The sequence below is a fragment of the Engraulis encrasicolus genome, chromosome 3 (assembly GCF_034702125.1).
Source record: "Engraulis encrasicolus isolate BLACKSEA-1 chromosome 3, IST_EnEncr_1.0, whole genome shotgun sequence".
NCBI lineage: Eukaryota > Metazoa > Chordata > Actinopteri > Clupeiformes > Engraulidae > Engraulis > Engraulis encrasicolus.
In genome coordinates this window covers 53041096-53063676 of record NC_085859.1, presented here as the reverse complement: position 1 = coordinate 53063676, position 22581 = coordinate 53041096, and the positions used below count along the sequence as shown (strand labels likewise).

The window sequence follows — 22581 nt, the reverse complement described above, 5'->3', positions numbered from 1 at the left end:
ACTACACCCGTTTAAATGGTAGAAAACATATGCTATATACAGTCTATGGTTTAAAAGGCTCAAAATCCCCTTTCACAGCCAATTGTACTTTGATGTCGGGCACTGGTGAATTACAGATTTACAATTATGAATATGAATATGCCGTAACCAGACATTTTGAAATACCGAGGTCAAATACTGCGTGCTGTACTGCATACTGTACATTTAGAATGCTTCAAACACTTCAGTCAAACTCTTAAGTTTGTTTTCACTACTCACTGCCTTGAGGATAAATGGTGGCATATACAGACTGAATTGATCATTGTTGAGCGCATACCGATTTTCATCATAGATATATTTTACATTACTGAAAAAATACTGAGGACATGACCTCTGTGTCCTCAAAAGTAGTTATGGCCAGTTACGGAGTGCTGTCTACGTAGTTCCTTATTATTTACCACCACCGTGTATCTCAAATGCCACGCTAGACATTCCCACAGCATTTTCACAATGTTCCCAAAATGTCAGTATTAGGTAGGCCTATTAGGTTATCCATTCCAATGTTGCAGGCTATTACATCATCAGGTGTTCAGAAGCATGTGATGCAATCAATAGTTATATGTACATAAACCAATGACTGTACACAAGAAGTGGGGAATGAGCATATGAGTCATTCTATAATCAGAGGTACATCTCAAGTCCATCTGCTGTATTCACTATTAACTTCAACCAAAGATTACATTTATGCACATTATACTGAATGTTCAAAAAAAGTTAAAAATAAATAAATACAATAATGTGGACAATCATAAAACTGCAATTGGACTTTTATCCAAGCAAAACATCCCAGTGATGGACTGATGTAGCTCATAGATTTTATAAAATACAGTTTTGTGCTTCAATTCTTCTTCTAACTGGCCTGTCTGGGTCATTAACATATTGTAGGTGCCCGATAACACAAGCTTCACTTACTAGCCTGTGCCTTTTTTTTACTCTCTTCCACACGACACCCTCTCATTAGCACAAAAGGAATACATTAGCAGCCACACACACACACACACACACACACACACACACACACACACACACACACACACACACACACACACACACACACACACACACACACACACACACACACACACACACACACACACACACACACACACACACACACACAGATATCAAAATCCAAAATCCAGCTTGTTCTGCCATTTTAAGAAACAATGGCTGATTACTGGCTGTGTTTTTACATCTTAGAACAGTGGTTTGCCATGGTGTGGATTTAGAAAGCAAGCAAGTCATTAAAGTGCAATAAATGGCTATAAAATTGATTGCTGTTTCTCATGGAAACCTAGAGGGGCAGGTTGATCCTTAGTGACACCTACAATATTGTCTCACCCAAGAACCTGTTTAAGACATAGTATTTGTTTGTAAGAGAGGAAACTAAATTGGGCGTGGTGACCACACGTTAAAGGTAGTTAAACACATGGAGTAAACCATTTTGTAAGGCATGGCATGGCTTTCGCAAGCCGTGTATCACCCTAAGTGAGTTGAAGTGGACTGTTGTTTATTTTGGTTATCGTAGGCTCTGAGGAACGGCTGAAAGTGGCTGGGAATGGGGGTCAGTTGACTACAAAAGCATGTAGGTTAGTGCAGTGTTTAAAAAAAAAAAAGAATTTGATAGAAACCTCAAAAAGAGCAAACAAGCAGTGTCACAACAAGTTGCTACATTGAGGCCTGTGCAAATGATTTTACTCAATGGACAGAAGAGAGTGGGGGAGCAGGAGAGACGTTTGTGGCCAATTTAACATTGTTTGAAGTTTTCTTTAAATGGAGAGGAGACCCACAAACATCCGTAGCGAGAGAGAGCATGCAAGGGCTGAAAGAGGGTGTGTGTGTGTGTGTGTGTGTGTGTGTGTGTGTGTGTGTGTGTGTGTGTGTGTGTGTGTGTGAGTGTGTGTGTGTCTGTGTGTGTGTGTGTGTGTGTGTGTGTGTGTGTGTGTGTGTGTGTGTGTGTGTGTGTGTGTGTGAGAGAGAGAGAGAGAGAGAGAGAGAGAGAGAGAGAGAGAGAGAGAGAGAGAGAAAGAGAGAGAGAGAGAGAGAGAAAGAGAGAGAGAGTTTTGCTGTTTTCCTTTTTTCCCTCCCTTTCCAAGGTTGAGCTGGCAGTCCCATGCCCCGCCCCCATCTCCCCTCACTCTCCTCTGCTATTGGCTGCCTCACCCTGCTCTCGGAGCTCAGTCCCTCCTCTCTCTTGCTCCGAAGTTGGCTCTTCACTCACTCACTGCTGTGCTGGGGTTGATATTGCATCAAGCAATTCTCTTTCATTCTTCCAAAACCAACACTGAGGCTCATCTCCAGAGGTAAACTCACTCTTTTCACTCTTCCAAAAACACCCTCTCACATTTGTTTTCACTTTTAGAAAGGGATAGCCTTGCTTGTCTGACTTGGAGAACAATGTGCTTATCACTGACACACCATGTGAGTGAAAGCTGTTTTCCTTCAGTCGCTTACTGGAGGAGTGCAGAGGCAGAGACAGGGGAAGAGACAGAGACAGAGAGTGGGTCATGCTTTGCTTGGCTTTCCTCCTCGGCTGAGATCATACAAACCTTGTTTACGCCGTAGCAGGCTGTGCACGTGGCCAAGAGTTACATAACTACACTTATTTACATTTTGACAACAACTGCATTTATCTTCATTATCTTCATTCCGTCTTGTTTTTCCTCATTTCTTTGCACCATGCGGTCACTGTGCCCCTGATCTCATTTTAGGGAAGTCAGCTCTAAGTTGGGAGGGAAACTCTCAACTTTCTTATTCCTCCTATAGGGAGTGGGAGGGTAACTTGATTCAACTTCCTAATCTACATTCCTCCAATGGGTTTAATATACATTTATGACTTAGTGCTTTCATGAATGGCTGAGGGGTATTGAGAATGAGCTACCTTATGAGGTGGTGGTGGAGATGATACTGATGGTGAAGGCAGAACTCCAACCATCACTGATGGCTTAGGGATCACCTAACAGCCGTTTTGTGACACAACTCCTCCAGCACCACAGCACCAGAGGAACAACCCAGAAGATGAAGTGTTTCTGAAGTCCCATTTTGTAAAAGCCACTCATTGAAGTCCACCCAAGCGGTTAATTACACTGAAAGATGAGCTTACTTCTGAAAAAAAACCTTCTCTTGTTCCAACAGGTTAGAGAAGGTCAAGAGAAGAACACCTCAATAGGATTCCGGAATACAAGGACAAACAGCAACCACAGTAAGGGTTCTGCTGCAGGTTCTAGAGATTTTTGTCGACATGACTCAGAGCAACGGGGAGAACCAGGTTCCACGGGACCGCTTTCAGCTGCTGCGGCAAGGAATACAGAACAGGTCCAACAGGGCCAAGAAGAGAGTGCAGAACATCACCAAGGACGACGTCAAGGGCTTCCTTACCCGAAATGCATTCGTCCTTCTCACCATCGTCGCGGTCACCGTGGGTAAGCAACTTGGCATCACATCTTCTCCCAGCCATGTGCAATTACTGACGCCTAAAATAAAATGGCTTAATTGTCTACTACATTGGCTGAATTGGCTACTAAAAGTACAGTGTAATAAGCACTTAGTAATCAGTAAATTAACACACCTCTTTTTGCTGTCAAGCATTCTCAAGGCCTAATCATTTCCTTATACAAATGTATAATGTAAAGACAATTAAATGTAATTCAATTCAAGATTAAATGTAATCTCATGACGAATGGGACATCATTTGCACATTTCAGTTGTGAAAGTAAGCGAAAATTAAAGTGTGCACTTTCATCTGTGTCTGCCTTGCATACATATTAAAAAAGCACCGTTAACTCAACACATAGAGGGTCTATTTATGTAGCATCCTATTTGGTCCCAGAGTACTCTGCAAGTGTTGAATTAACACTGTATTTTTTCTGTGGAGGCATCCTCCTGGCTTTGGCCCGAGTCAATGTGTCCTACAGTGAGGTGTTGTATAGTCTGAAAGTAATAGAAAATCAACATGCAGCTCTTTCATCTCTGTGTGTTGCGTATAGTTAATGTAGTGTAGTGCATTAATGTAATGTAATGTAATGTATAGGGATCATCCTGGGCTTTGGTCTGCGGCCGTATAAGATGTCCTACAGGGAGGTGGTGTACTTCTCCTTCCCTGGGGAGCTACTGATGAGGATGCTGCAGATGCTGGTGCTGCCCCTGCTGGTCTCCAGCCTCATCACAGGTACGCGTGACGCCACACACACATGCACACCTGTGCACACGTAGTCACACAGACGCAGACACAGACACAGACACACACACACACACACACACACACACACACACACACACACACACACACACACACACACACACACACACACACACACACAGCTACATCTGATCTCACACCGATAACTAGCCACCACTACTCGTCTACACACACACAAGCGCACCCATGCATGCACTTGCATGCACACCAGCTATATCTGATCTCACATTGATGACACAGTATACAGTATTCTTCCCTCCCTTCCTTTCCATCTTTCCATTGGAAACACATCTGTCTTCACCTCACAGCTATTACACTGACATGTCAGGAACTACAGTAGGAAAAACAACTATTTTATGCAATCATAAATACTAAATTATAACGATCATGTTTAATTCTAAAGGGGCAGTTTTTTTAGGGACAGTGTTTAGGTGCAAGCTGGCTTTTCACAACTGAATGACCTACTTGACATGTTGACTGAATGGTCTGAAATGTTGGAATCAGCTGAAGTTAATAAGGGGAGCCAGTGTTCCTCTTCCGGCGTGTCTCAGTCCAGTGATCTTTAACACACTTTATCTGCTTACTTAGAAGTTTACTGACTATTTTGGGAATGTGCTGCGAGGCACGTCTGAAGGCAGGCCAGGAGACTTCCTCCTGTTTTGTTTGGTCCTGTACGCGTCTCATTCTTGATACTATCTGGGCTACTAATCCAATCTCCGCCTCAGGAATTGACTCTATGCTTTTAAGAATGTACAGCAAGGCGCGCTCAAGTTGACTGGTGTTTACGGATTATGCTAGATATTGGAGTGTATTTCCCTCACAGCTGTTTCTTTGGTATCACTTGGCCCGAGAGTAGAGAGAGAGCGAGAAGCGAGAAACATATGGGAAGTGATGGTAAAAGAGGGAGGGAGACGGAGAGAGAGAGAGAGAGAGAGAGAGAGAGAGAGAGAGAGAGAGAGAGAGAGAGAGAGAGAGAGAGGGAGAGGGAGAGAGAGGGAGAGAGAGAAACACATGGGAAGAGATGGGGAAAGAGGGAGGCAGACAGAGAGAAACACATAGATGACACGGGGAAGGCAAGACAGAGAGGGGAGAGAGAGAAAGAGAGAGCGAGAGAGAGAGAGAGAAACACATGGGAAGAGACAGACAAGTAAAAAAGAGGCAAGGCAAGGCAATTGTATCTGAGTTGCGCATGTCATACACAGATGCTGCTCAATGTGCTTCACAAAAAATGAAAGTATAAGAACACAGCAAATGACATAGAATAAAGGCTTTATAATTTAAAAAAAGAACGGGGAAGGATAAAGGCAGGAAGAAAGAAAACATTAAATAATAAAGAGCATGAGAGATAAAGTGAGAGAGAGAGAGAGAGAGAGAGAGAGAGAGAGAGAGAGAGAGAGAGAGAGAGAGAGAGAGAGAGAGAGAGAGAGAGAGAGGGAGAGAGAGAGAGAGAGAGAGAGAGAGACAGACAGACAGACAGACACAGACAAACAGAAAGAGGCAGAGGGCAGACAGCAGAGGAAACCTGAGTATTGGGTCCAGATGCATGGAGGCCAGGCAGAGAGACTAGAGAGAGAGAGCAGCAGGTGACGTGGATGAGAGGGGGAGAGGGGGGGTGGTGAACTGGGTGGCAGCCCAGTGTCCACAACATGAGGAGGTGGGGGTCCACAGCTTTGTGGTCAGTGGTGCAGTCTTCTTGGCTGCGGGGGTGGTGGTGTGGTCAGTCTTAAATAAGGTAAAGATGAACCACGCAGCCATACATCGATGTGTGTGAGATCATCTGACTGTGAATTGTGCGGTCAGTCCTCAAAAGACTGAGGGGCAAAGAGGGAGGTTCGGAGAAATTGGGGGCTGGGTGTTCCAGATCATGGCTGTGTGGTCAGTGCCCAGTCTTCAAAAGAGTAAGGGGCAAAGGGCAAGGGTCAAGGGGGTAAGGGGTGGGTATTCCATATGGGGTCACGTTACTGTGAGGTCAGTTTTCCAATCCTCAAAACTGTGAGGGTGAGGAGGGGAGGGGAGAGGGTCCATCCACGACCGCGGTTGTTGCAAGGGGGGTGGACATTGGGGGTCTGGAAGAAGGTCATAGGGCACTGCCGTGGTCAGTCTTCAAAAGGGAAAAGGGGTGCTGTATGGCCAATACCCAGTCTCCGAAAAGGGTGGTGTGGGGGCTATCAGGGGGTCTAAAGATCCAAAGATCTTCTTAGTTCCTTCTGTCTCTGGTCTATCCACATCATTTGTTGTGGGTGTGTGTAGAGGGTCACAGAACACACCAATCACGTTGCTATGTGGTCAGTGCAGTCTCCAAAAGGGTGGGATGGGGTTTATTAGGGGGTCTATCCACATCATTTGTTGGGGGGTGGGGGGGGGGGGTGGAGAGGGTCACAGAACACACCAATCACGTTGCTATGTGGTCAGTGCCCAGCCCTCAAAAGGGTGAGGTGGGCGTGGGGAGGTAAGGGGGTTCCATCCACACCGTTGGTGTGTGGTGAGACGGAGAGGGATGGAGATGGAGGTGTAGAGGAGTTGGTGGGTGGAGGTGAAGGTGGAGGTAGGGTTAGGGGTGGGAGGACAAGGAGGTGTAGAGGAGGGTGGAGGTGGGGGGATGGGGGTGGGCTGTAGAGGGTCAGAGGGCACTGTAGCCATGGAGAGGTACGGCCACATGAGGACACAAAGACCCCATTGAGCTGCCCCCTGAAAGAAAAGCAGCCATCTCTATTGTAGGCTCGCCTCAGCCTCTCTCGCTCTCTCTCTTTCTGACTGTTTGTTTTTTTCTCCGCCTTCCCCTTCTCTCGATCTCTATCCCTCTATCTGTCTCGTTCACACAGGCTGTCCCTCTCTATCTCTTTCTCACTGTAGCACTAATGCTTTTTTCCTCAGTATTCTTTCTTCTCTCTCTCTCTCTCTCTCTCTCTTTGCCCTTTTCTCGCTCCCTGTAATAGCGTTTCACAGTTATAAAGCTTTGTCGGCTCTGATACGAGCGGCGTAGGTGAGCATGAACAGCCAGAGCCAATTACTGCAATTAATAGGAATGCCGCTAAAACCAGACCCCCTACTCAGAGCGGCCTGAAAAACAGCTCAATTTTAGCAGCAAAAGCCGTAACATTCGGCAGCTATTTCCACATTTGTTGCCCTGATTCGTTTACAGCTTGCTTTGTAGTGAGAGTAAAATGTCTATGTTTAGGACCTCAGTTGCAGCCAATGTAAATGCTCTCGTGGCATTAAAAGCGGACTGCACAACACACATATGTAGTTTTTATTTGTTTTTTTGTTGTTGGTGGTATTTGCAAGTAGTCCTTCCCTTAAGCTGTGATGCACAACAGGTCACAGAACACATTTAAGCACATTCCATGTTTATGTCAGATAACAAAAGCTTCCTGCCTAATTTTGGACAGCATGTTTAGCCCCTTAGTGCAGAGCCTATGTTATAACCTGTCTCCAAAGTTGTAATGTCTTCCTTAAGGCTCTCAGTAATGTCATAGCAATGTCGTTATGATGTAGTTGAGCATTTTCTGCAAATAGTGAATCGGCCCACCGGCAACCCCGTCTGCACTAAGACACTACCGCATCCCTGAAGCACAACAGGCCTGAGCACTGGCTACTAGAATACTAGCTTTATTAGTAGTTTTCTGTATTAGTAGAGTGACTTTTAAGTGACGCAACCTGGCATGTGGATAGCCATTGTGGCTGCTGCTGTGTGCTGTGGCCACTGGTTCTGCCTTTTGTGTGCCAGTTTGTTCACCGGAACAACTGCCCTGGCCCCGAGTAAGAAGAAGTCATTTGTCCGAAAAGGATAAGCTGCCAGTGCCGCATGCGGCCGCAGTCTTCTGGGTTGCCACGGTGATGAGGAGGTAATTATTGTGTCAGGGGGGCTGGTGATGGCTGGAGGGGAGGAGGAGGAGTAGCAGTGTGTGTGGATATGACCACTAGAAAACGAAGTTTCCCAGGCTGGACAGAAAGGAAGAGGAAGAGGAGTAAAAGAAAGGAGAGAGGCCAGGGGGGCCAGGAGGCCAGTGTTCAAGGGGCCAAGCGACAAGGAGGTTACAGAGGCCACTCAGGGGCCACGCAGTCCGCTATCAAAAGAACACATACGTCTTGCCATCACCAGGAGAGAATAATGGGGGAAAGTAAAGAACCACGTCTTCACTCGGACAAGAGTTCAAAAGCGATAATAACCTGGAATAGTGGACGCTGTGTTTTTTTTTTTTTAAAAAGCAGATGCTTCGTTTTACAGCTCCACAAAACTATTGTTGCTTTAGATCCTCGGTTTCCTTTTTTCTTGTCATTTTCTTTCCTTTTGAAACAATTTCTCATTCAGAACCTCTTATTTATTACCATGCCACAGTCTTTGTTCATTTTTTGCTGGGTGAAAAGCTTTTGACGTTTTTGTTGCAGAGGAAAAAGAAGCTTGTATTCTGCAGGCTCTATTCTGCACAGAGCATATTTATGTAGTCAGTTCGAGCCACAAAACAGATCCTATAGGTCAGGCCATCTACTATTGTGTTTCCCCTTTGATCTGCTTATGCCAGGACTTCTCATCTGTTCGTACAATTTAATTTGACCCGCAGAACTTGTTTCTGCTCAGTCTGCCCTCAGGCCAGACCACATGAGCCCCTCAATTGAATTCTGATAACTCTAACCCTTGTTACCACTGCCACAAACTTTGCAATACAAACATCGTCTACTCAGTTATAGGACCGGGACATGATGACATAGTGGAAAAGACTACTTTGATGTCATTAAGGCCTTTACCTAGCTACATGAGAGATCTTTGTTTTTTGTACTTTGTGCCGTGTGCTGATTCATTTACTTTCAGCTTCAACCTTCTACTAATTTATGCAGTTGAGCTGTGATTTCATTATCAACCAAAAAAACCCTCACAGCTGCAAAATGTCCATTATGTCAATGATTTCAATCATCAATCCATTCATCCATCCAACAATCCATCCAACGATCCATCCATCCATCACTGATTGTATGATATCCCTGCTGATATGCACCTCACCCATCCATGCACCCCTAACTGCGTGACCTCTCCTCTCCCATCCTCACCCATCCTCTCCTCTCCTCTCCTCTATCTCCCCTGCCTCTCCTATCCTCTCCTCTCCTCTCCTCTCCTCGCCTCTCCTCTTCTCTCGTCTATCTCCCCTACATCTCTTCTCCTCTCCTCTCCTCTCCTCCTCTCCTCTCCACTTTCCTGCCTCTCCTCTCCCCTTTCCTGCCTCTCCTCTCCTCTCCTCTCCTCTCCTCTCCTCTCCTCTCTCCTCCTCACCAGGTATGGCCGCGCTGGACAGCCGCGCCTCTGGCAAGATGGGCGCCCGTGCGGTGGTCTACTACATGACCACCACGGTCATCGCCGTCTTCATCGGCATCGTCATGGTGCTCATCATCCACCCGGGCAAAGGCGGCAAGGACGAGTTTACCCGGCGGGATAAGATCGAGCAAGTCAGCCCCGCTGACGCCTTCCTGGACCTCATCAGGTAGGCTACCGTGGCCATAGCCAGGGCAGAGCAGAGTGGTGACACACATGCATGTTGTGGGGTTGCATGCTCTGCACGGGACGGGAGCGGTCTGGTCAACCAGCCCCTTTGGACTGCCGTGTACGTCAGTTCTAGAGGTGTCAAAAGTAAAAGTAGCGGTGTAGCCCCTTAATGCACGATGTACCTCCAGTGGCATGCTGTTAGTCACTGAAAAGTGAACTACCATAGTACTACACTACTATGACACAGGGCCTTTAGTAATGCACTACGACTTGGTGATTGCCATTCTAGTAACAGCAAATTTATAACGCCGTGTCTGAACGGGTTTAAAATGTGTTATGGCTTCCTTCCCACACAAGAGACTTCACAGAGAAACTGATCTACAATTACTGTAGAGTAGGCTACATTGTCTGTCTTACGATCTAGACCTTAGATTTAGATTACTCTTAGGATCAGACAGATCACATTTACAGTCTATGTACCTCAGTAGGTACAGTGGAGTAACTGGTACAACAACTACTCTATGTAATATCATGTGCTGGTGTTGTACTCATGTGCTGGTGTTGTACACCAGGAATTTACTTCTACTTTTACTTTCGACACCACTGTTCTGTACAAATGTGGAGGAGTGATATAGGTATAGATGTAGTAAAGAATAGTAGTAAGCAATAGAGTAAACAATGTGTAGCGTAGTAGCGTACTGTTTACTAACATCATATTTTGTTATGCATTGGCTAACATCTGGTCATGACACATTTATTTAGTCTTAAAATAGGCCCGGCTATGCAATACTAGTAAAATATAACACCATAATAGCCGTCATCGTTGTTCACTATCTCTTTTCACTGATTAGCTAGGGAAGATTCTGCATGTTAAAATAACATAGGACCTCTGCCAGACCGAAAAGAAATGCCAGCGCGAGGGAGCTGTTTCACCAGACTACACAGTACATGGAAAACATAGCAGCCAGTTAAGCATAAAAAGGTAAATTACGCTGCTGCCTTAAGTTTGTAAGTTAACTCAACTCTATACTTAACTCAACTTGAGGCTTTCTCAAGTTGAGTTAACAAACTTCAGGCAGCAGGGCGACTTACTGTTTTTAACGTTTAACTGGCTGCAATGGTTTAATGTGTACATGTTGCAGTGTCAATTCAATACTTAAAGAGTAGGACCAACTAAAGGATCAACAAGAGTCTGAACGTCAACTCAAGTTTGTAAGTGTTGAATTAACACTGCAAGGAGTGTAACAATGGAGGGAGGGAGGGGCAATGAGGAAAGTATGGACTGGACTTGTGTGTCTCTCTGGTTCTCTCTTCTTCCACAGCCTTCCTTTGCCATGTTACTCTCTGTCCAAACTAGATTTGGACCAGAGCTCTGTGATCGGTGGCTGCAACAGAACCCTAGAACAGTCCTTGAACCACAGGGTAACATTCATCAACCGTTTACTGACAAAAAAACAAGACAAGCTGTTTTGTTGCAAGCCAGCCTGTTTTGTTGCAGAAAAGTAATTGTGCTCCTCTTTTTCGCAGAAACATGTTCCCCCCGAATATTGTGCAAGCTTGCACACAACAGGTAATCCTGATCTCTCTCTTATCAGTTCTGTGTTTGCAAAATGACCTCTCTACTCTTTTCCAAGTAGTGGGTACAATCTGTGCAGTAGTTTTTGTTTGTTTGTTTTTTTTACATAATATTTGATTATAGCTTTTTGGCTCTTATTTACCTTCCATACCTTTTAGCATTTCAATATGTTAACATTAGGGCTGGGACATTAATGCATTAATTTAGATTAATTTATCACACAATGCGATTAATTAACACGATTTTACAAATTAATCGCAGTATAATATAGCTACATAGTTCTGGATTAGACCAGTGGAGGGCAGTATTACGCCTGATGGTGAGCAGCCTGCTGAAATTGAGAAGAGTTCTCCCTTCTTTTAAAAATGTATAATATTTTTAGATTAATATTTTTAGATTCACTGTTCTCAAGTCAGATATTTAAATGCGATTAAAATGTGATTAATTCGATTAATTAATTCCAAAGCCTGTAGATTAATTCGATTAAAAAAAAGAATCGAGTCCCAGCCCTAGTTAACATCTTAAAAATTCACTTATGGTCTGTATAACCAAAGGATATATGAGAGCAGCAGCCTCATATGAGTGCAGCAATATGAGAGTAGCAATATGAGAGCAGCAGCCTAAACAATGGTGGACGTCTAGACATGCTCCAACTGCCTGTGAAGATTCCCATTAATTAATCCAGGTCATCTCAGTCAAAAGACATCAGTTGCAGACAACTGTACTTCTGTAGATTGAATACATTTGGTCTGCTTCTCTGTCAGATTATGCTCCAATGCTCCAGAATGCTCCACACATTGACATCAAACACCTTTTCACTTCTCAACGCTGTTTTATCATTGTCCATCCATCCATTCCACACACAGCTCAAGACCACTTATAGAAAGAGAGAACGCAAAAGTGAAATCCCACTTGGGAAACTCCTATTGTCACTGTGACACACAGTGCTCACTGTACACAACAAAATTGCAAATATACCTCAACCCTGCAAGGGGGCAGCCCCAAACTATCCAGGCTGTGCCCTCTTAGTGACGCAACACTTTCAGCGTTGCAACTAGTCAGGTCAAGAGCAATGCAAATACTTTCTGAGTTCCCGAAAATACGGGAACTCCTCCCACTTTGTCGGTAAGCAAACAACCATAAGCAAACCAAGGGTGGCGGGTCAACCATGCCGTTTGGGAAATGTTAGGCCTAATTGCTATGCTCTTGGTCAGACCAAGTCTTGAAGAGATTTGAACGTCGATGATAATCAGGCTAGCCCCAAACAGCGTCCATCCCTCCATACCACACAGTTCAAGACCAGGGATGGAAAGAGGGAGCTGTGTGTGAAAATCAAATACTGACATCACAAGTCCTATTCTGTTGCTCACTAATTTCCTCTCTCTCTCTCTCTCTCTCTCTCTCTCTCTCTCTCTCTCTCTCTCTTTCCATCCACCCATCCACTCCACACAGTTCAAGACCACGTACGGTAAGCGAGTGGTCCACGTGAGGGTGACGGTGAACGACAGCTTCTTCAACCTGACCAACGGCACGCACGTGCTGTCTCGCGAGGAGGTGATCCCGGTGCTGGGCACAGTCAACTCCATCAACGCGCTGGGCCTGGTGGTCTTCTCCATGGGCTTCGGCCTCATCATCGGCAGCATGAAGGAGCAGGGCCAGCCCCTCAGGGACTTCTTCGACTGCCTCAATGAAGCCATCATGAGGCTCGTGGCCATCATCATGTGGTAAGACCAGGGCCGCTTCTGGCCTGTTTGGTGCCCTAGGCGAGTTTGAGTTCTGGTGCCGTCGTTGTTGATTTTGGGCGACTTCATTAAAAAAAGAAAAGCCTCGATATCGCAAAATAACGCATCGGAGGGCGTCATTACGGTGCTCTTTCCTCATTTTCCGCTCTAAGTGACGGCCTACTCGGCTTATACTTGTAACCGGCTATGGGTAAGACAGAGAGAGAGAGAGAGATACTATCTTTTCATGATTTTAATGTTTGAAAGTTAGGGTGTGCACTGCACATAGCCGCGAAAATGGTAACGCAGGTGCCAGACAGTGGCAGCAGATAATGTGAGAGAGTGGTCTGGAGGTGATTTGATTTTTCAGCTGTTATCATGTGGTAAGAAGGGACGCTTACTTTCTAAGATACTGTTCTTTCTTTCAATGATTTCAAACTGGTGGATATCATCTCTATGGTGGGAGATACTAGTGCTATCTTTTAACGATTTTAACTCATTCCACTTCTATCATTAATATACTATTATTATTATTATTATTATTATTATTATTATTAGGGGCCAAGCAGCGAAGCTGGCGAAGGCCCCTATAGAGTTAGTAGGTTTTCTTCATTATTATTCTCTAGTCACCATTCCTATCCCTCTGCAAGTCTATGGCAGCCCATAGAACCGTACGTAGGAAAATGCTGAAAATCGGCACACACATTCGGGCCCGGCTCAGCATTACCCACAGCAATTTATAGGTCCCCGGCCCCAACGCTCTAGCGCCACCAACAGGTCAAAGTTGCAGGTACATTTCTGCTTGTAACTTTTGAACCGCTGGGCCAATTTTCATAACCTTGGTATCCCTGGAATCCTTGGGCCAAGACGAATCCAACGCACCCTATGACGTCATTTTCCGCCAGGATAGTTTTCCCGCCATTTTGGATTTTGTGAAATTCAATAAAAATGCTATTTTTCCCGCAATTTTTGACCATTTCGCCCGAAACTTGGTATATAGTATCTCTAGACTGAGCTACATATGGGGTCTCAAGGAATATTAGATATCTTTTATAGTTTTGCCGTGACAGCCAATCAAAATTGTCGTAAAAGTGGTGAAACAGGAAGTGAGGTCATATCTCAGAAACTTTTTGTTGAATTAAGTTGGGATTTTGTACACATATAGTAGTCCATCCCATGACCTACCACAAAAAAAATCAGAACCCCAGCTCAAACTCTGTAGCGCCACCAGCAGGTCAAAATTTTAGCTACATTTTTGCCTGTAGCTTTTAAATCATATGCACGATGTAAAATATATTATTATCACTAGAATCCTTGGGTCAAGCCGAATTCAACGCACTATATGAAGTTATGTCAATGCAGAAGGGAAATTCCGCCATTTTGAATTTTGTAAAATTCACTGTAAGTCTATGGTAGCCCATAGAACCATTTATAGAAAAATGCTGTAAATTGGCACACATATTTGAGGCAGCATCAACATTACCCACAGCGAGTTATAGGTCCCCAGCCCCAATACTCTAGCGCCACCAGCAGGTGAAAGTCGCAGGTACATTTCTGCTTGTAACTTTTGAATTGCTGGATCAATTTTAAATAAACCTGGTATCCCTGGAATCCTTGGGCCAAGACGAATCCAACGCACCCTATGACGTCATTTTCTGCCTGGATAGTTTCCCCGCCATTTTGAATTTTGTAAAATTCAATAAAAATGCTATTTTTCCCGCAATTTTTGACCATTTCGCCCGAAATTCGGTATATTGTATCTCTGTACTGAGGTTTGTATGGGGTCTCAAGAAATATTAGATATCTTTTATGGTTTAGCCGTGACAGCCAATCAAAATTGTTGTAAAAGTGGCAAAACAGGAAGTGAGGTCATATCTCAGCAACCCTTTGTCGGTTTTGGCTAGGATTTTTCACACACATAGATGTCCATCTCATGACCTACTGAAAAAAAATTCAGATCCCCAGCTCAAAATGTCTAGCGCCACCAACAGGTCAAAATTTTAGCTACATTTTTGCCTGTACCTTTTAAACCATGTGCACAATGTCAAATATATTATTATCACTAGAATCCTTGGGCCAAGTCGAATCCAACGCCCTATATAATGTTATGTAAACACAGAAGGGAAATTCCGCCATTTTGAATTTTGTAAAATTCAATAAAATGCTACTTGTCACACATTTTTTGTCAGAATGACCAGCAAAAAGGTACACATCATCTTCAGACTGATAGGTATTAGGGTATCCAAAGATTTTTTGATACCTCTTATCGTTTGGAGGAGACAGCCAATCAAAATTGTCGTGAAAGTGGCAAAACAGGAAGTGAGGTCATATCTCAGCAACCGTTTGTCAGATTCTTTTAGCTATTTTTTGCACACATACTAATCAATCCCATGACCTTCCACAAAAAAATCCAGATTCCCAGCTCAAACTCTCTAGCGCCACCAACAGGTAACAGGAAGTGATCTTATATTTGTCAGCCCTTTAAGGGATTCAAAATAAACTTGGTTCATGTGAGCACACTCCCCTCCAAGGAATGCACACTAACATTGGCGAGATTTGGGCCAAAGGGGGCGCTGCAGTTCCTTCTGTTGCCGTGGCGACTTTGGCAAGTTTACTGCTTGGCCCCGCATTGCTGCTTGCAGCTATATTTATTATTATTATTACAGTACTATAGTATTACAATACTTTTTCCATTACATTCTTTTACTTTAAATAGCTTGTTTTATTATCGTTTTCTGATCTGCATTTTGCGGCACTTGTACACTATACAACACACTATAGTCTTATTCTAATTTCATGATTTTACACTTTTTTTGCCTGTGCTTTTAAGCTTATTGAAATGTTTTGTACAAATACACTTACCTTTCCTTGGCAATGCCCTCAGAGGATTAGAATTTGTTTTTTCAACTTAGATATTCAACCAACATTTCTAGTACTTCTAGTACTACATCCTAACTTTGCTGTCCTCCATGGTGCTATGACCAGAAGCAAACGAGAAACTTTTTTACGTAAATCACTCACAACCTACAGGGCCACTGATGAAAGGTACATGGTACAGCATTAAAACCCCAAATGGGTTGCCACACTTCACCCATCTGTGGGTTTCCATCATTTAAGTCTGACAATAACAGCTGCACGTAGACTACATTATACTTGACAGCATATGAGGGTAAAAAAACAGTTATGAGAAAGTAGTCCTCCTTACGATGGGGCCTCCACACACCACTGGAGTTTATAATTATAGAGCTGAGCTGGAATAATTCACTGGGGTGCATATCTTTCCATTTATTTTGCTGTTTGTTGTTTACTAACATTGCCCTTACTCCACAATCTAATTGCTTAAGTGACATTGAAACATGTAAGTGGCATAAAAACTCATAAACAAGCAAACATGGGAAATACAGTACAGTGGCCTGCACTGCTGGCTGCAACATTACAGTGCCATTACAAAACAAGAGCCCCTGCCAACACTACGTACGTACGTAGATGCTCGTGGTGTGTGTGTGTGTGTGTGTGTGTGTGTGTGTGTGTGTGTGTGTGTGTGTGTGTGTGTGTGTGTGTGTGTGTGTGTGTGTGTGTGTGTGTGTGTGTGTTTGTCACCCCCTAGGTATCCCAAAATATACAGACAGACAGACAGACAGGCAGACAGACAGAGAAATAAACAAACAGACAGACAGACAGAGAAATAAACAAACAGACAGACAGGCAGACAGGGTCATTGCAATTAGCTAAAACACAAAACAAAGCCACACAGTGGAAGTGATGAAAGCATGTATGGTTTACCTCCACTCTTACCTTACCCTTCACCCAAACAGGTACGCGCCGGTGGGCATCATGTTCCTGATCGCGGGCAAAATCGTGGAGATGGACGACATCACGCAGATGGGCAGCCAGCTGGCCATGTACACCATCACGGTGATCGTGGGGCTCTCGATCCACGCCCTGGTGGTGCTGCCCACCCTCTACTTCCTGGTCACGCGCAAGAACCCTGTAGTGTTCATCGGCGGCCTGCTGCAGGCCCTCATCACGGCCATCGGAACCTCCTCCAGGTCAGCTGGTCGTCTGGTAACACACCAACATAGGGATGCACACGTTTTGTTGACTTGGAAGCAGCATGGGAAAAAAGAACCACCTGATACATTTACTAACATTGGTGTAAAAGACTAATCAGAGAAGGCAACCTGGCCTCCAATGGGCCCACATGTGAGGATATGGGTGCAGTCAGTGTAATGCTTTTGAAGTGACTGCCCACTAGTGGCAAATTTTAGTATCACAGGTGGACAAGCACTGGGCAAACTGTGGGGGCAAGTAACAAACATTAGTGCTGGACCCATTTTAGGGTTATGGGTTAAGGCACTGGGGTTATGGGCTGGATTATGTGCTGTTTATTTATTTTTAAAAATATATGGAAATAGGGATTATCATATCCATTAGCCTAACCCTTAATTAGAATTGGAAAGCACCAGTAATGTGTATTTTATTTTTTATTGTCAATTTGCTTTATCTACAATGTTTTCATGGATGTTTGTTCTAAGTTAACAATACCATATCATGTGTGGGGCATTATGTGGTCGGACAAATTGAATGTGAATGTGTTCAGAACAAAGTTACCCTTGGGACACAGTAGAGTGTATCGTATAACATCAAAATCATTTACCCTTGTCACACCTATTCACAAGTAGTCTATTGATGTACATGTCCTGTAATGTCCCACTGCTCATTTTCCCTATACAAACAGTACATCTCACACTTAGAGAGTTAGATTTAATCTAATCAAGTTTGGTAATTAGTAAGTGGTTAAACACTGAAAAATGTACAATGTAGTAAGTTCTTTTCAGTGGTGTGTTAACGTTGAGGAGATATCTGCTTCACCACTGCGTGTTTTTGTTTAAATGTTCAAACAGCTCTGCCATACTATGTATTTCCTCCAGGTCTCCACAGCTATTTTCCCCTATGACCATATTTATCTGTATTTTTTTTTTTAATTCCCTGGCGACTATAGCCACTTGTGTTCAGTAGTGTGTTGATAGTGAGGAGGGGATGTTCAGCTTTTCAACCGTGTGTTTTTCTCCAATGCTCAAACAGCTCGGCCACTCTGCCCATCACCTTCAAGTGTCTGGAGGAGAATAACGGTATCGACAAGCGTGTGACGCGCTTCGTGCTGCCGGTGGGCGCCACCATTAACATGGACGGCACGGCACTCTACGAGGCCCTGGCCGCCATCTTCATAGCCCAAGTCAACAACATGGAGATGAACTTTGGACAGATCCTCACCATCAGGTAGACTATATGACTTTTTATTGCAAGAACATAGAGGGAAACTGTTAACTCAACACTTAGAGAGCATATTTTAACATCCTCTCGGTCATTTTTGGTCCCAAAATACTCTGTAAATGTTGAATTAACACTGCATTTTTTCCTGTAAAGCAGAGTCACCAGAGCATCTCAGGTGTGGAGGATCAATTTGTGGTATTATTTAGAGCAGAGGCTGACTGATGTTTTGACGATAGTTAGTCTTCATCAGAGGAAATGTATTAATCTAACCATCCCATGTTGTAAAAAAAAGAAAAGGCAGCACTAAGCATAACATTTTTTCATTTTTATGTTGTACTAAATAAAATATATCTTATATGCATAGTGTGGCACTCTGGGTAAAGCCTGATTCAAGCCTTGGGAACTTTTTTAATTATTGCATCCCAACTTAATCAGTTGGCAATGCAGCATTACACTGCAACCGACAACGTCAGGAGCTGCTGCTCTGCAGTTACCAATTGTGACAAATGGACCCCAGGCTCTGATTTACCACTTAAACTGTAATGGCGCTTATTGCCCTTATTCAGGCCGTCTTTCCGGACACCTGGAAAGGGCTAGGCCCCTAGTGTGAAAGAGTATTTATGTCCTACATGCAGCTAGTGTAACAAAAGCTGTGGGCAGACAAATGAGAAGAGTATTATGTTTCCATCCTCTTAACACAGCATCACAGCCACCGCCGCCAGTATTGGTGCAGCTGGAATCCCCCAGGCTGGACTGGTCACCATGGTGATCGTCCTGACTTCTGTTGGACTGCCCACTGATGACATCACTCTCATCATCGCCGTCGATTGGTTCCTGTGAGTTCAACGAACCCTATTTGGTGACATTCTCGTAGACTTTACTTAACTTTACTGTTGTTTTTTTGTACTTTTGTCATATGGTGTTTCTGATATCCCTTTGTCCAATTTGATGAGGTAATTTATTGTTTAATGCCATTAAAGGTTTTGAAAGTCTTGAAGACAAAATTGTTTGGAAAGAACAAAAATAATTAATTTGTCTGTGTATCTGTGATTAAACAATTTGGCTGTGGTGTGTTTTTATCCTTTGAATGGTCTCATTGTTGTTTTTTCTCCCCTTGTCCCACAGTGACCGACTGCGCACCACCACCAATGTGCTGGGAGACTCCATTGGAGCTGGTATAGTGGCACACCTGTCTCGACATGAGCTGGAGGGCACAGGCACGGATGGACAGACGGACAACTCTGTGGTGGAGGAGAAGGACAAGACCTACCAGCTTATCCCCATCAACAACGAGCATGACAATGACAAGACAGCAGATGGGGACAGCAATATGTAGGCAGGACCAGATCAACTGGATTGAGAAAGAAAAAGTCCTAGCAAAAGTGTTAGAAGTAGGCCCTACATGCACATTGCAGAAACAATTGTTACGGGTGATGGATACAACTGAACACATGAAAATTTTGAACTGTACAAGTTCCCTTGCTGGGATTTATTTTGATGAAAAACCAGCACAACGCTTCAGCCTCATACAAAGTCTTCATCTGAAAAGGTGTCTAACAGAGACACCAGGTGAAGACCTTGTGTGAGGTCGAAACATTGTGCTAGTTTTTCATCAAATAAACCACGGTGAGGGAGCTTGTATACGGTGTTTGGATATTTCTTACTTTTGTAATAGAAACAGCCTATACAAATACTGTATGTGGTGGGACTTCTTCATTCTAAACCAGGGGTGTCCAACTCTGCCACGAGGCAACAACTTGTGACTTTAACTTGTGTATTTGGGTTTGTACACAGAGGGAGTTTTGTGCAAATCTCAATGGTCAGAGTGATAAGAGAATTTGACCTCCCGAAGGTTAGGACAAAGACAAAGCTGTGTTTCGTAGTGGTCCAAACTAGTGTCTGACGAGGCACCAGTACGTGTACAGATTTTTAAGGAATCGTTCAATCATGGGATCAATTTTGTATTTTTTGTTATTGTTGAATGCTCAGTTAGATGTTGTTTTCAAAATTACAGACAGAAATGCTGTTACGGTAGCTATGTATTCTACGAGTTTGTTTTAAATGTTTTTTTTTAAACTGGAAACACTTGTATTTCTTTTGTGAAGAAGAAGCAAGGCATCAGTTGTGATCAGTGCCTGTCGAATGAGATAAAATGTGGGCTGCCATCATGGGGAAACGAACTGGCAAAGCTATTTTGTTAAAGGTACAGTTTTATTAGTAGATTATTTCCAGACTTTATGTTGCCCCTTCAAAAATGTTAACTTTTTCTCGAATATTCACAAGCACCACTATCAATTTCTAAGCATTCATTATGACATGAAATTGACACTTCTCACATATGAATAGGTGTATTTTCTCCATTTTGAATGAACAGTCATAGATATTTTTGTCTGCAAAATGTAGACCTACTGTTCTTTAGTCAGAACAGTAGGCCTAAATCTAATTTAATTAAAAGATCAAATTGTAAGTGGGCAGCATACATTTTGAATATAAACTGCTAAATTGACGTACCCTACTTTTAAATCGTCAATACTGGCTAAAAGGAATTTCTGGGCTATGGTCCATATTCAATACAGCACTGTAGTTTTGAATTACTTTGGCTTTAAGATTTTAAGACATTGGTTGTGAAATGAAATTGTAGCTAATTTCAACATTGCAACGTATTTCCAAGCTTTAATTAAGGGATTCATTGTACCAAATTACAACAATTGCATTTTTTTACATGTACTTGTGTTTTATGTCTATGTTAGGTCTAGAGGCAATTTACGTAAAGTACATTTGAGTTGAGTATAAATGAAATGGTTCAAATAATGTAATGACAATAACATGGTCTTGTGATTTGTTTTTTGACTACAACATAAAATGGATGAATGAAACAGGGAATGTTATGACAAATTACACCAATGAAGGTAAACAGTAAACAGTAGAGCACAAAAAAATGTGCTGATATCATGCTGTGTGCATTATATGTGCCACTTTTTGGTATATTTAAAAAGGTTTGCATACAGTAGCCTGCATTCACTACGCATCACTAGACAGTAATGGTTTTGAAATCTTTTTTCTAGAAAGCTAACAAACTTAGGTTTCCATGAAATGTTTTACTCTGAGGTTGACATGTTACTGTGGGTACTGAGCAAGGGAGAGATGAGATGAATATGGCTGTTTACTTTCCTCTTGTGCTAAACTTGATGTGAACCACAGTGGTTCGGTTGAATTGAAGTCTGCCTCCATACCTTTTTAACATTTGTTGACGAGGTATTGTTGAAACTGTACAGCAAATAAATGCTCCTCTTTTACAGACATTCCTGGTGGTCTTGGTGTGAATTACTTAGACATTGTAGCTGGACTGGTAGAATACATGGAGCAGAATACAATAAAATGCCTTTTATCCTTAAGAGTGTGGGTTTTTGAACATTCTATGAAAAGAATGCGTTCTATAAAAATGCAAGATTCTAAAATTCCAAATTGTATTGAATGACGCCCAGAATTCTAAGGAACTTTCACTGCCCGAACATTCTGACGGTACACTTGTCATCATTGGTGTACAATGTAGGCCTATCCAAATTAACACATATTCTCTATCTCGTATCTTGGACAATGAGATTGACATGTAAAAGTGATATATGTATAGTATATTAAAGTATACACGAAAATTAGAAGTTTCAATGCTGCTCCACCTAGTTTGTGCACAGGGTGGGCTCCTACACTTATCACTTTGGATAAAAGCATTTGCCCAATGTAATGAAATATTTACTTGCATATTACTGCACTATTAAAATGTAAACTCGAGGTAAATAATGAACTATTTTGTGAAAGATCACTAGATTGTACAGGGCCTAAAACCAACAATGGCTTATTGCGGTTGGGTGGGATATTAAGCGGGTCTGTGTGGCATCTGGGTCACAGGCAGCACTTGGGGTCAGAAAACATTAAAACCTGTTATCAATAGAATTTTCTATTTGAAATATTGGGCCTGCTTAGAGCCTTGCTTGTTGCATTTACAGGATAGTATATATTGTAAACACAGTAGGTCTAAGCCGATAAAAAGGCCTACACGTGATGTTTAAATAATTTATACCGGAATTTATCCATATTAATGAATCATAGTATAAAGACACTCAGCCTATCATAGGTACCGTTATATGTAAATCGCATCTTCTGATAGGACAGCTGTTGACCATCACAAGTCGCAATGTTTTGGTTTTTACATATTTTACCCAGTGGAGGGAGCCAAAAGACCGTACCACTCAAGAAGCCCATCTTTGATTATCTGTCTCCTAACACAACCACAGGTAAA

The 22581-nt window shown here is 43.0% G+C and overlaps 2 protein-coding genes across 2 annotated transcripts in view; both read left to right on the top strand.

Moving 5' to 3' along the window:
• Positions 1-2263: 2263 nt before the first annotated feature.
• On the top strand, positions 2264-21589 carry slc1a3a (solute carrier family 1 member 3a). The gene is made up of 10 exons (XM_063195693.1): positions 2264-2342; positions 3175-3461; positions 4070-4207; positions 9507-9711; positions 11241-11283; positions 12742-13013; positions 16826-17059; positions 18096-18290; positions 18986-19120; positions 19410-21589. Exons 2-10 carry the CDS (start codon positions 3281-3283, stop codon positions 19618-19620), a joined length of 1614 nt encoding a protein of 537 aa, XP_063051763.1. The 5' UTR covers positions 2264-2342; positions 3175-3280; the 3' UTR covers positions 19621-21589.
• A 918-nt stretch (positions 21590-22507) lies between these two features.
• nipbla (NIPBL cohesin loading factor a) overlaps positions 22508-22581 on the top strand; it is a 48218-nt gene continuing 48144 nt past the window's right edge. The window contains exon 1 of the mRNA XM_063195691.1: positions 22508-22576. The gene's annotated coding sequence lies outside the window, so the exon portion shown is untranslated. The remainder of the gene's footprint in view (positions 22577-22581) is intronic.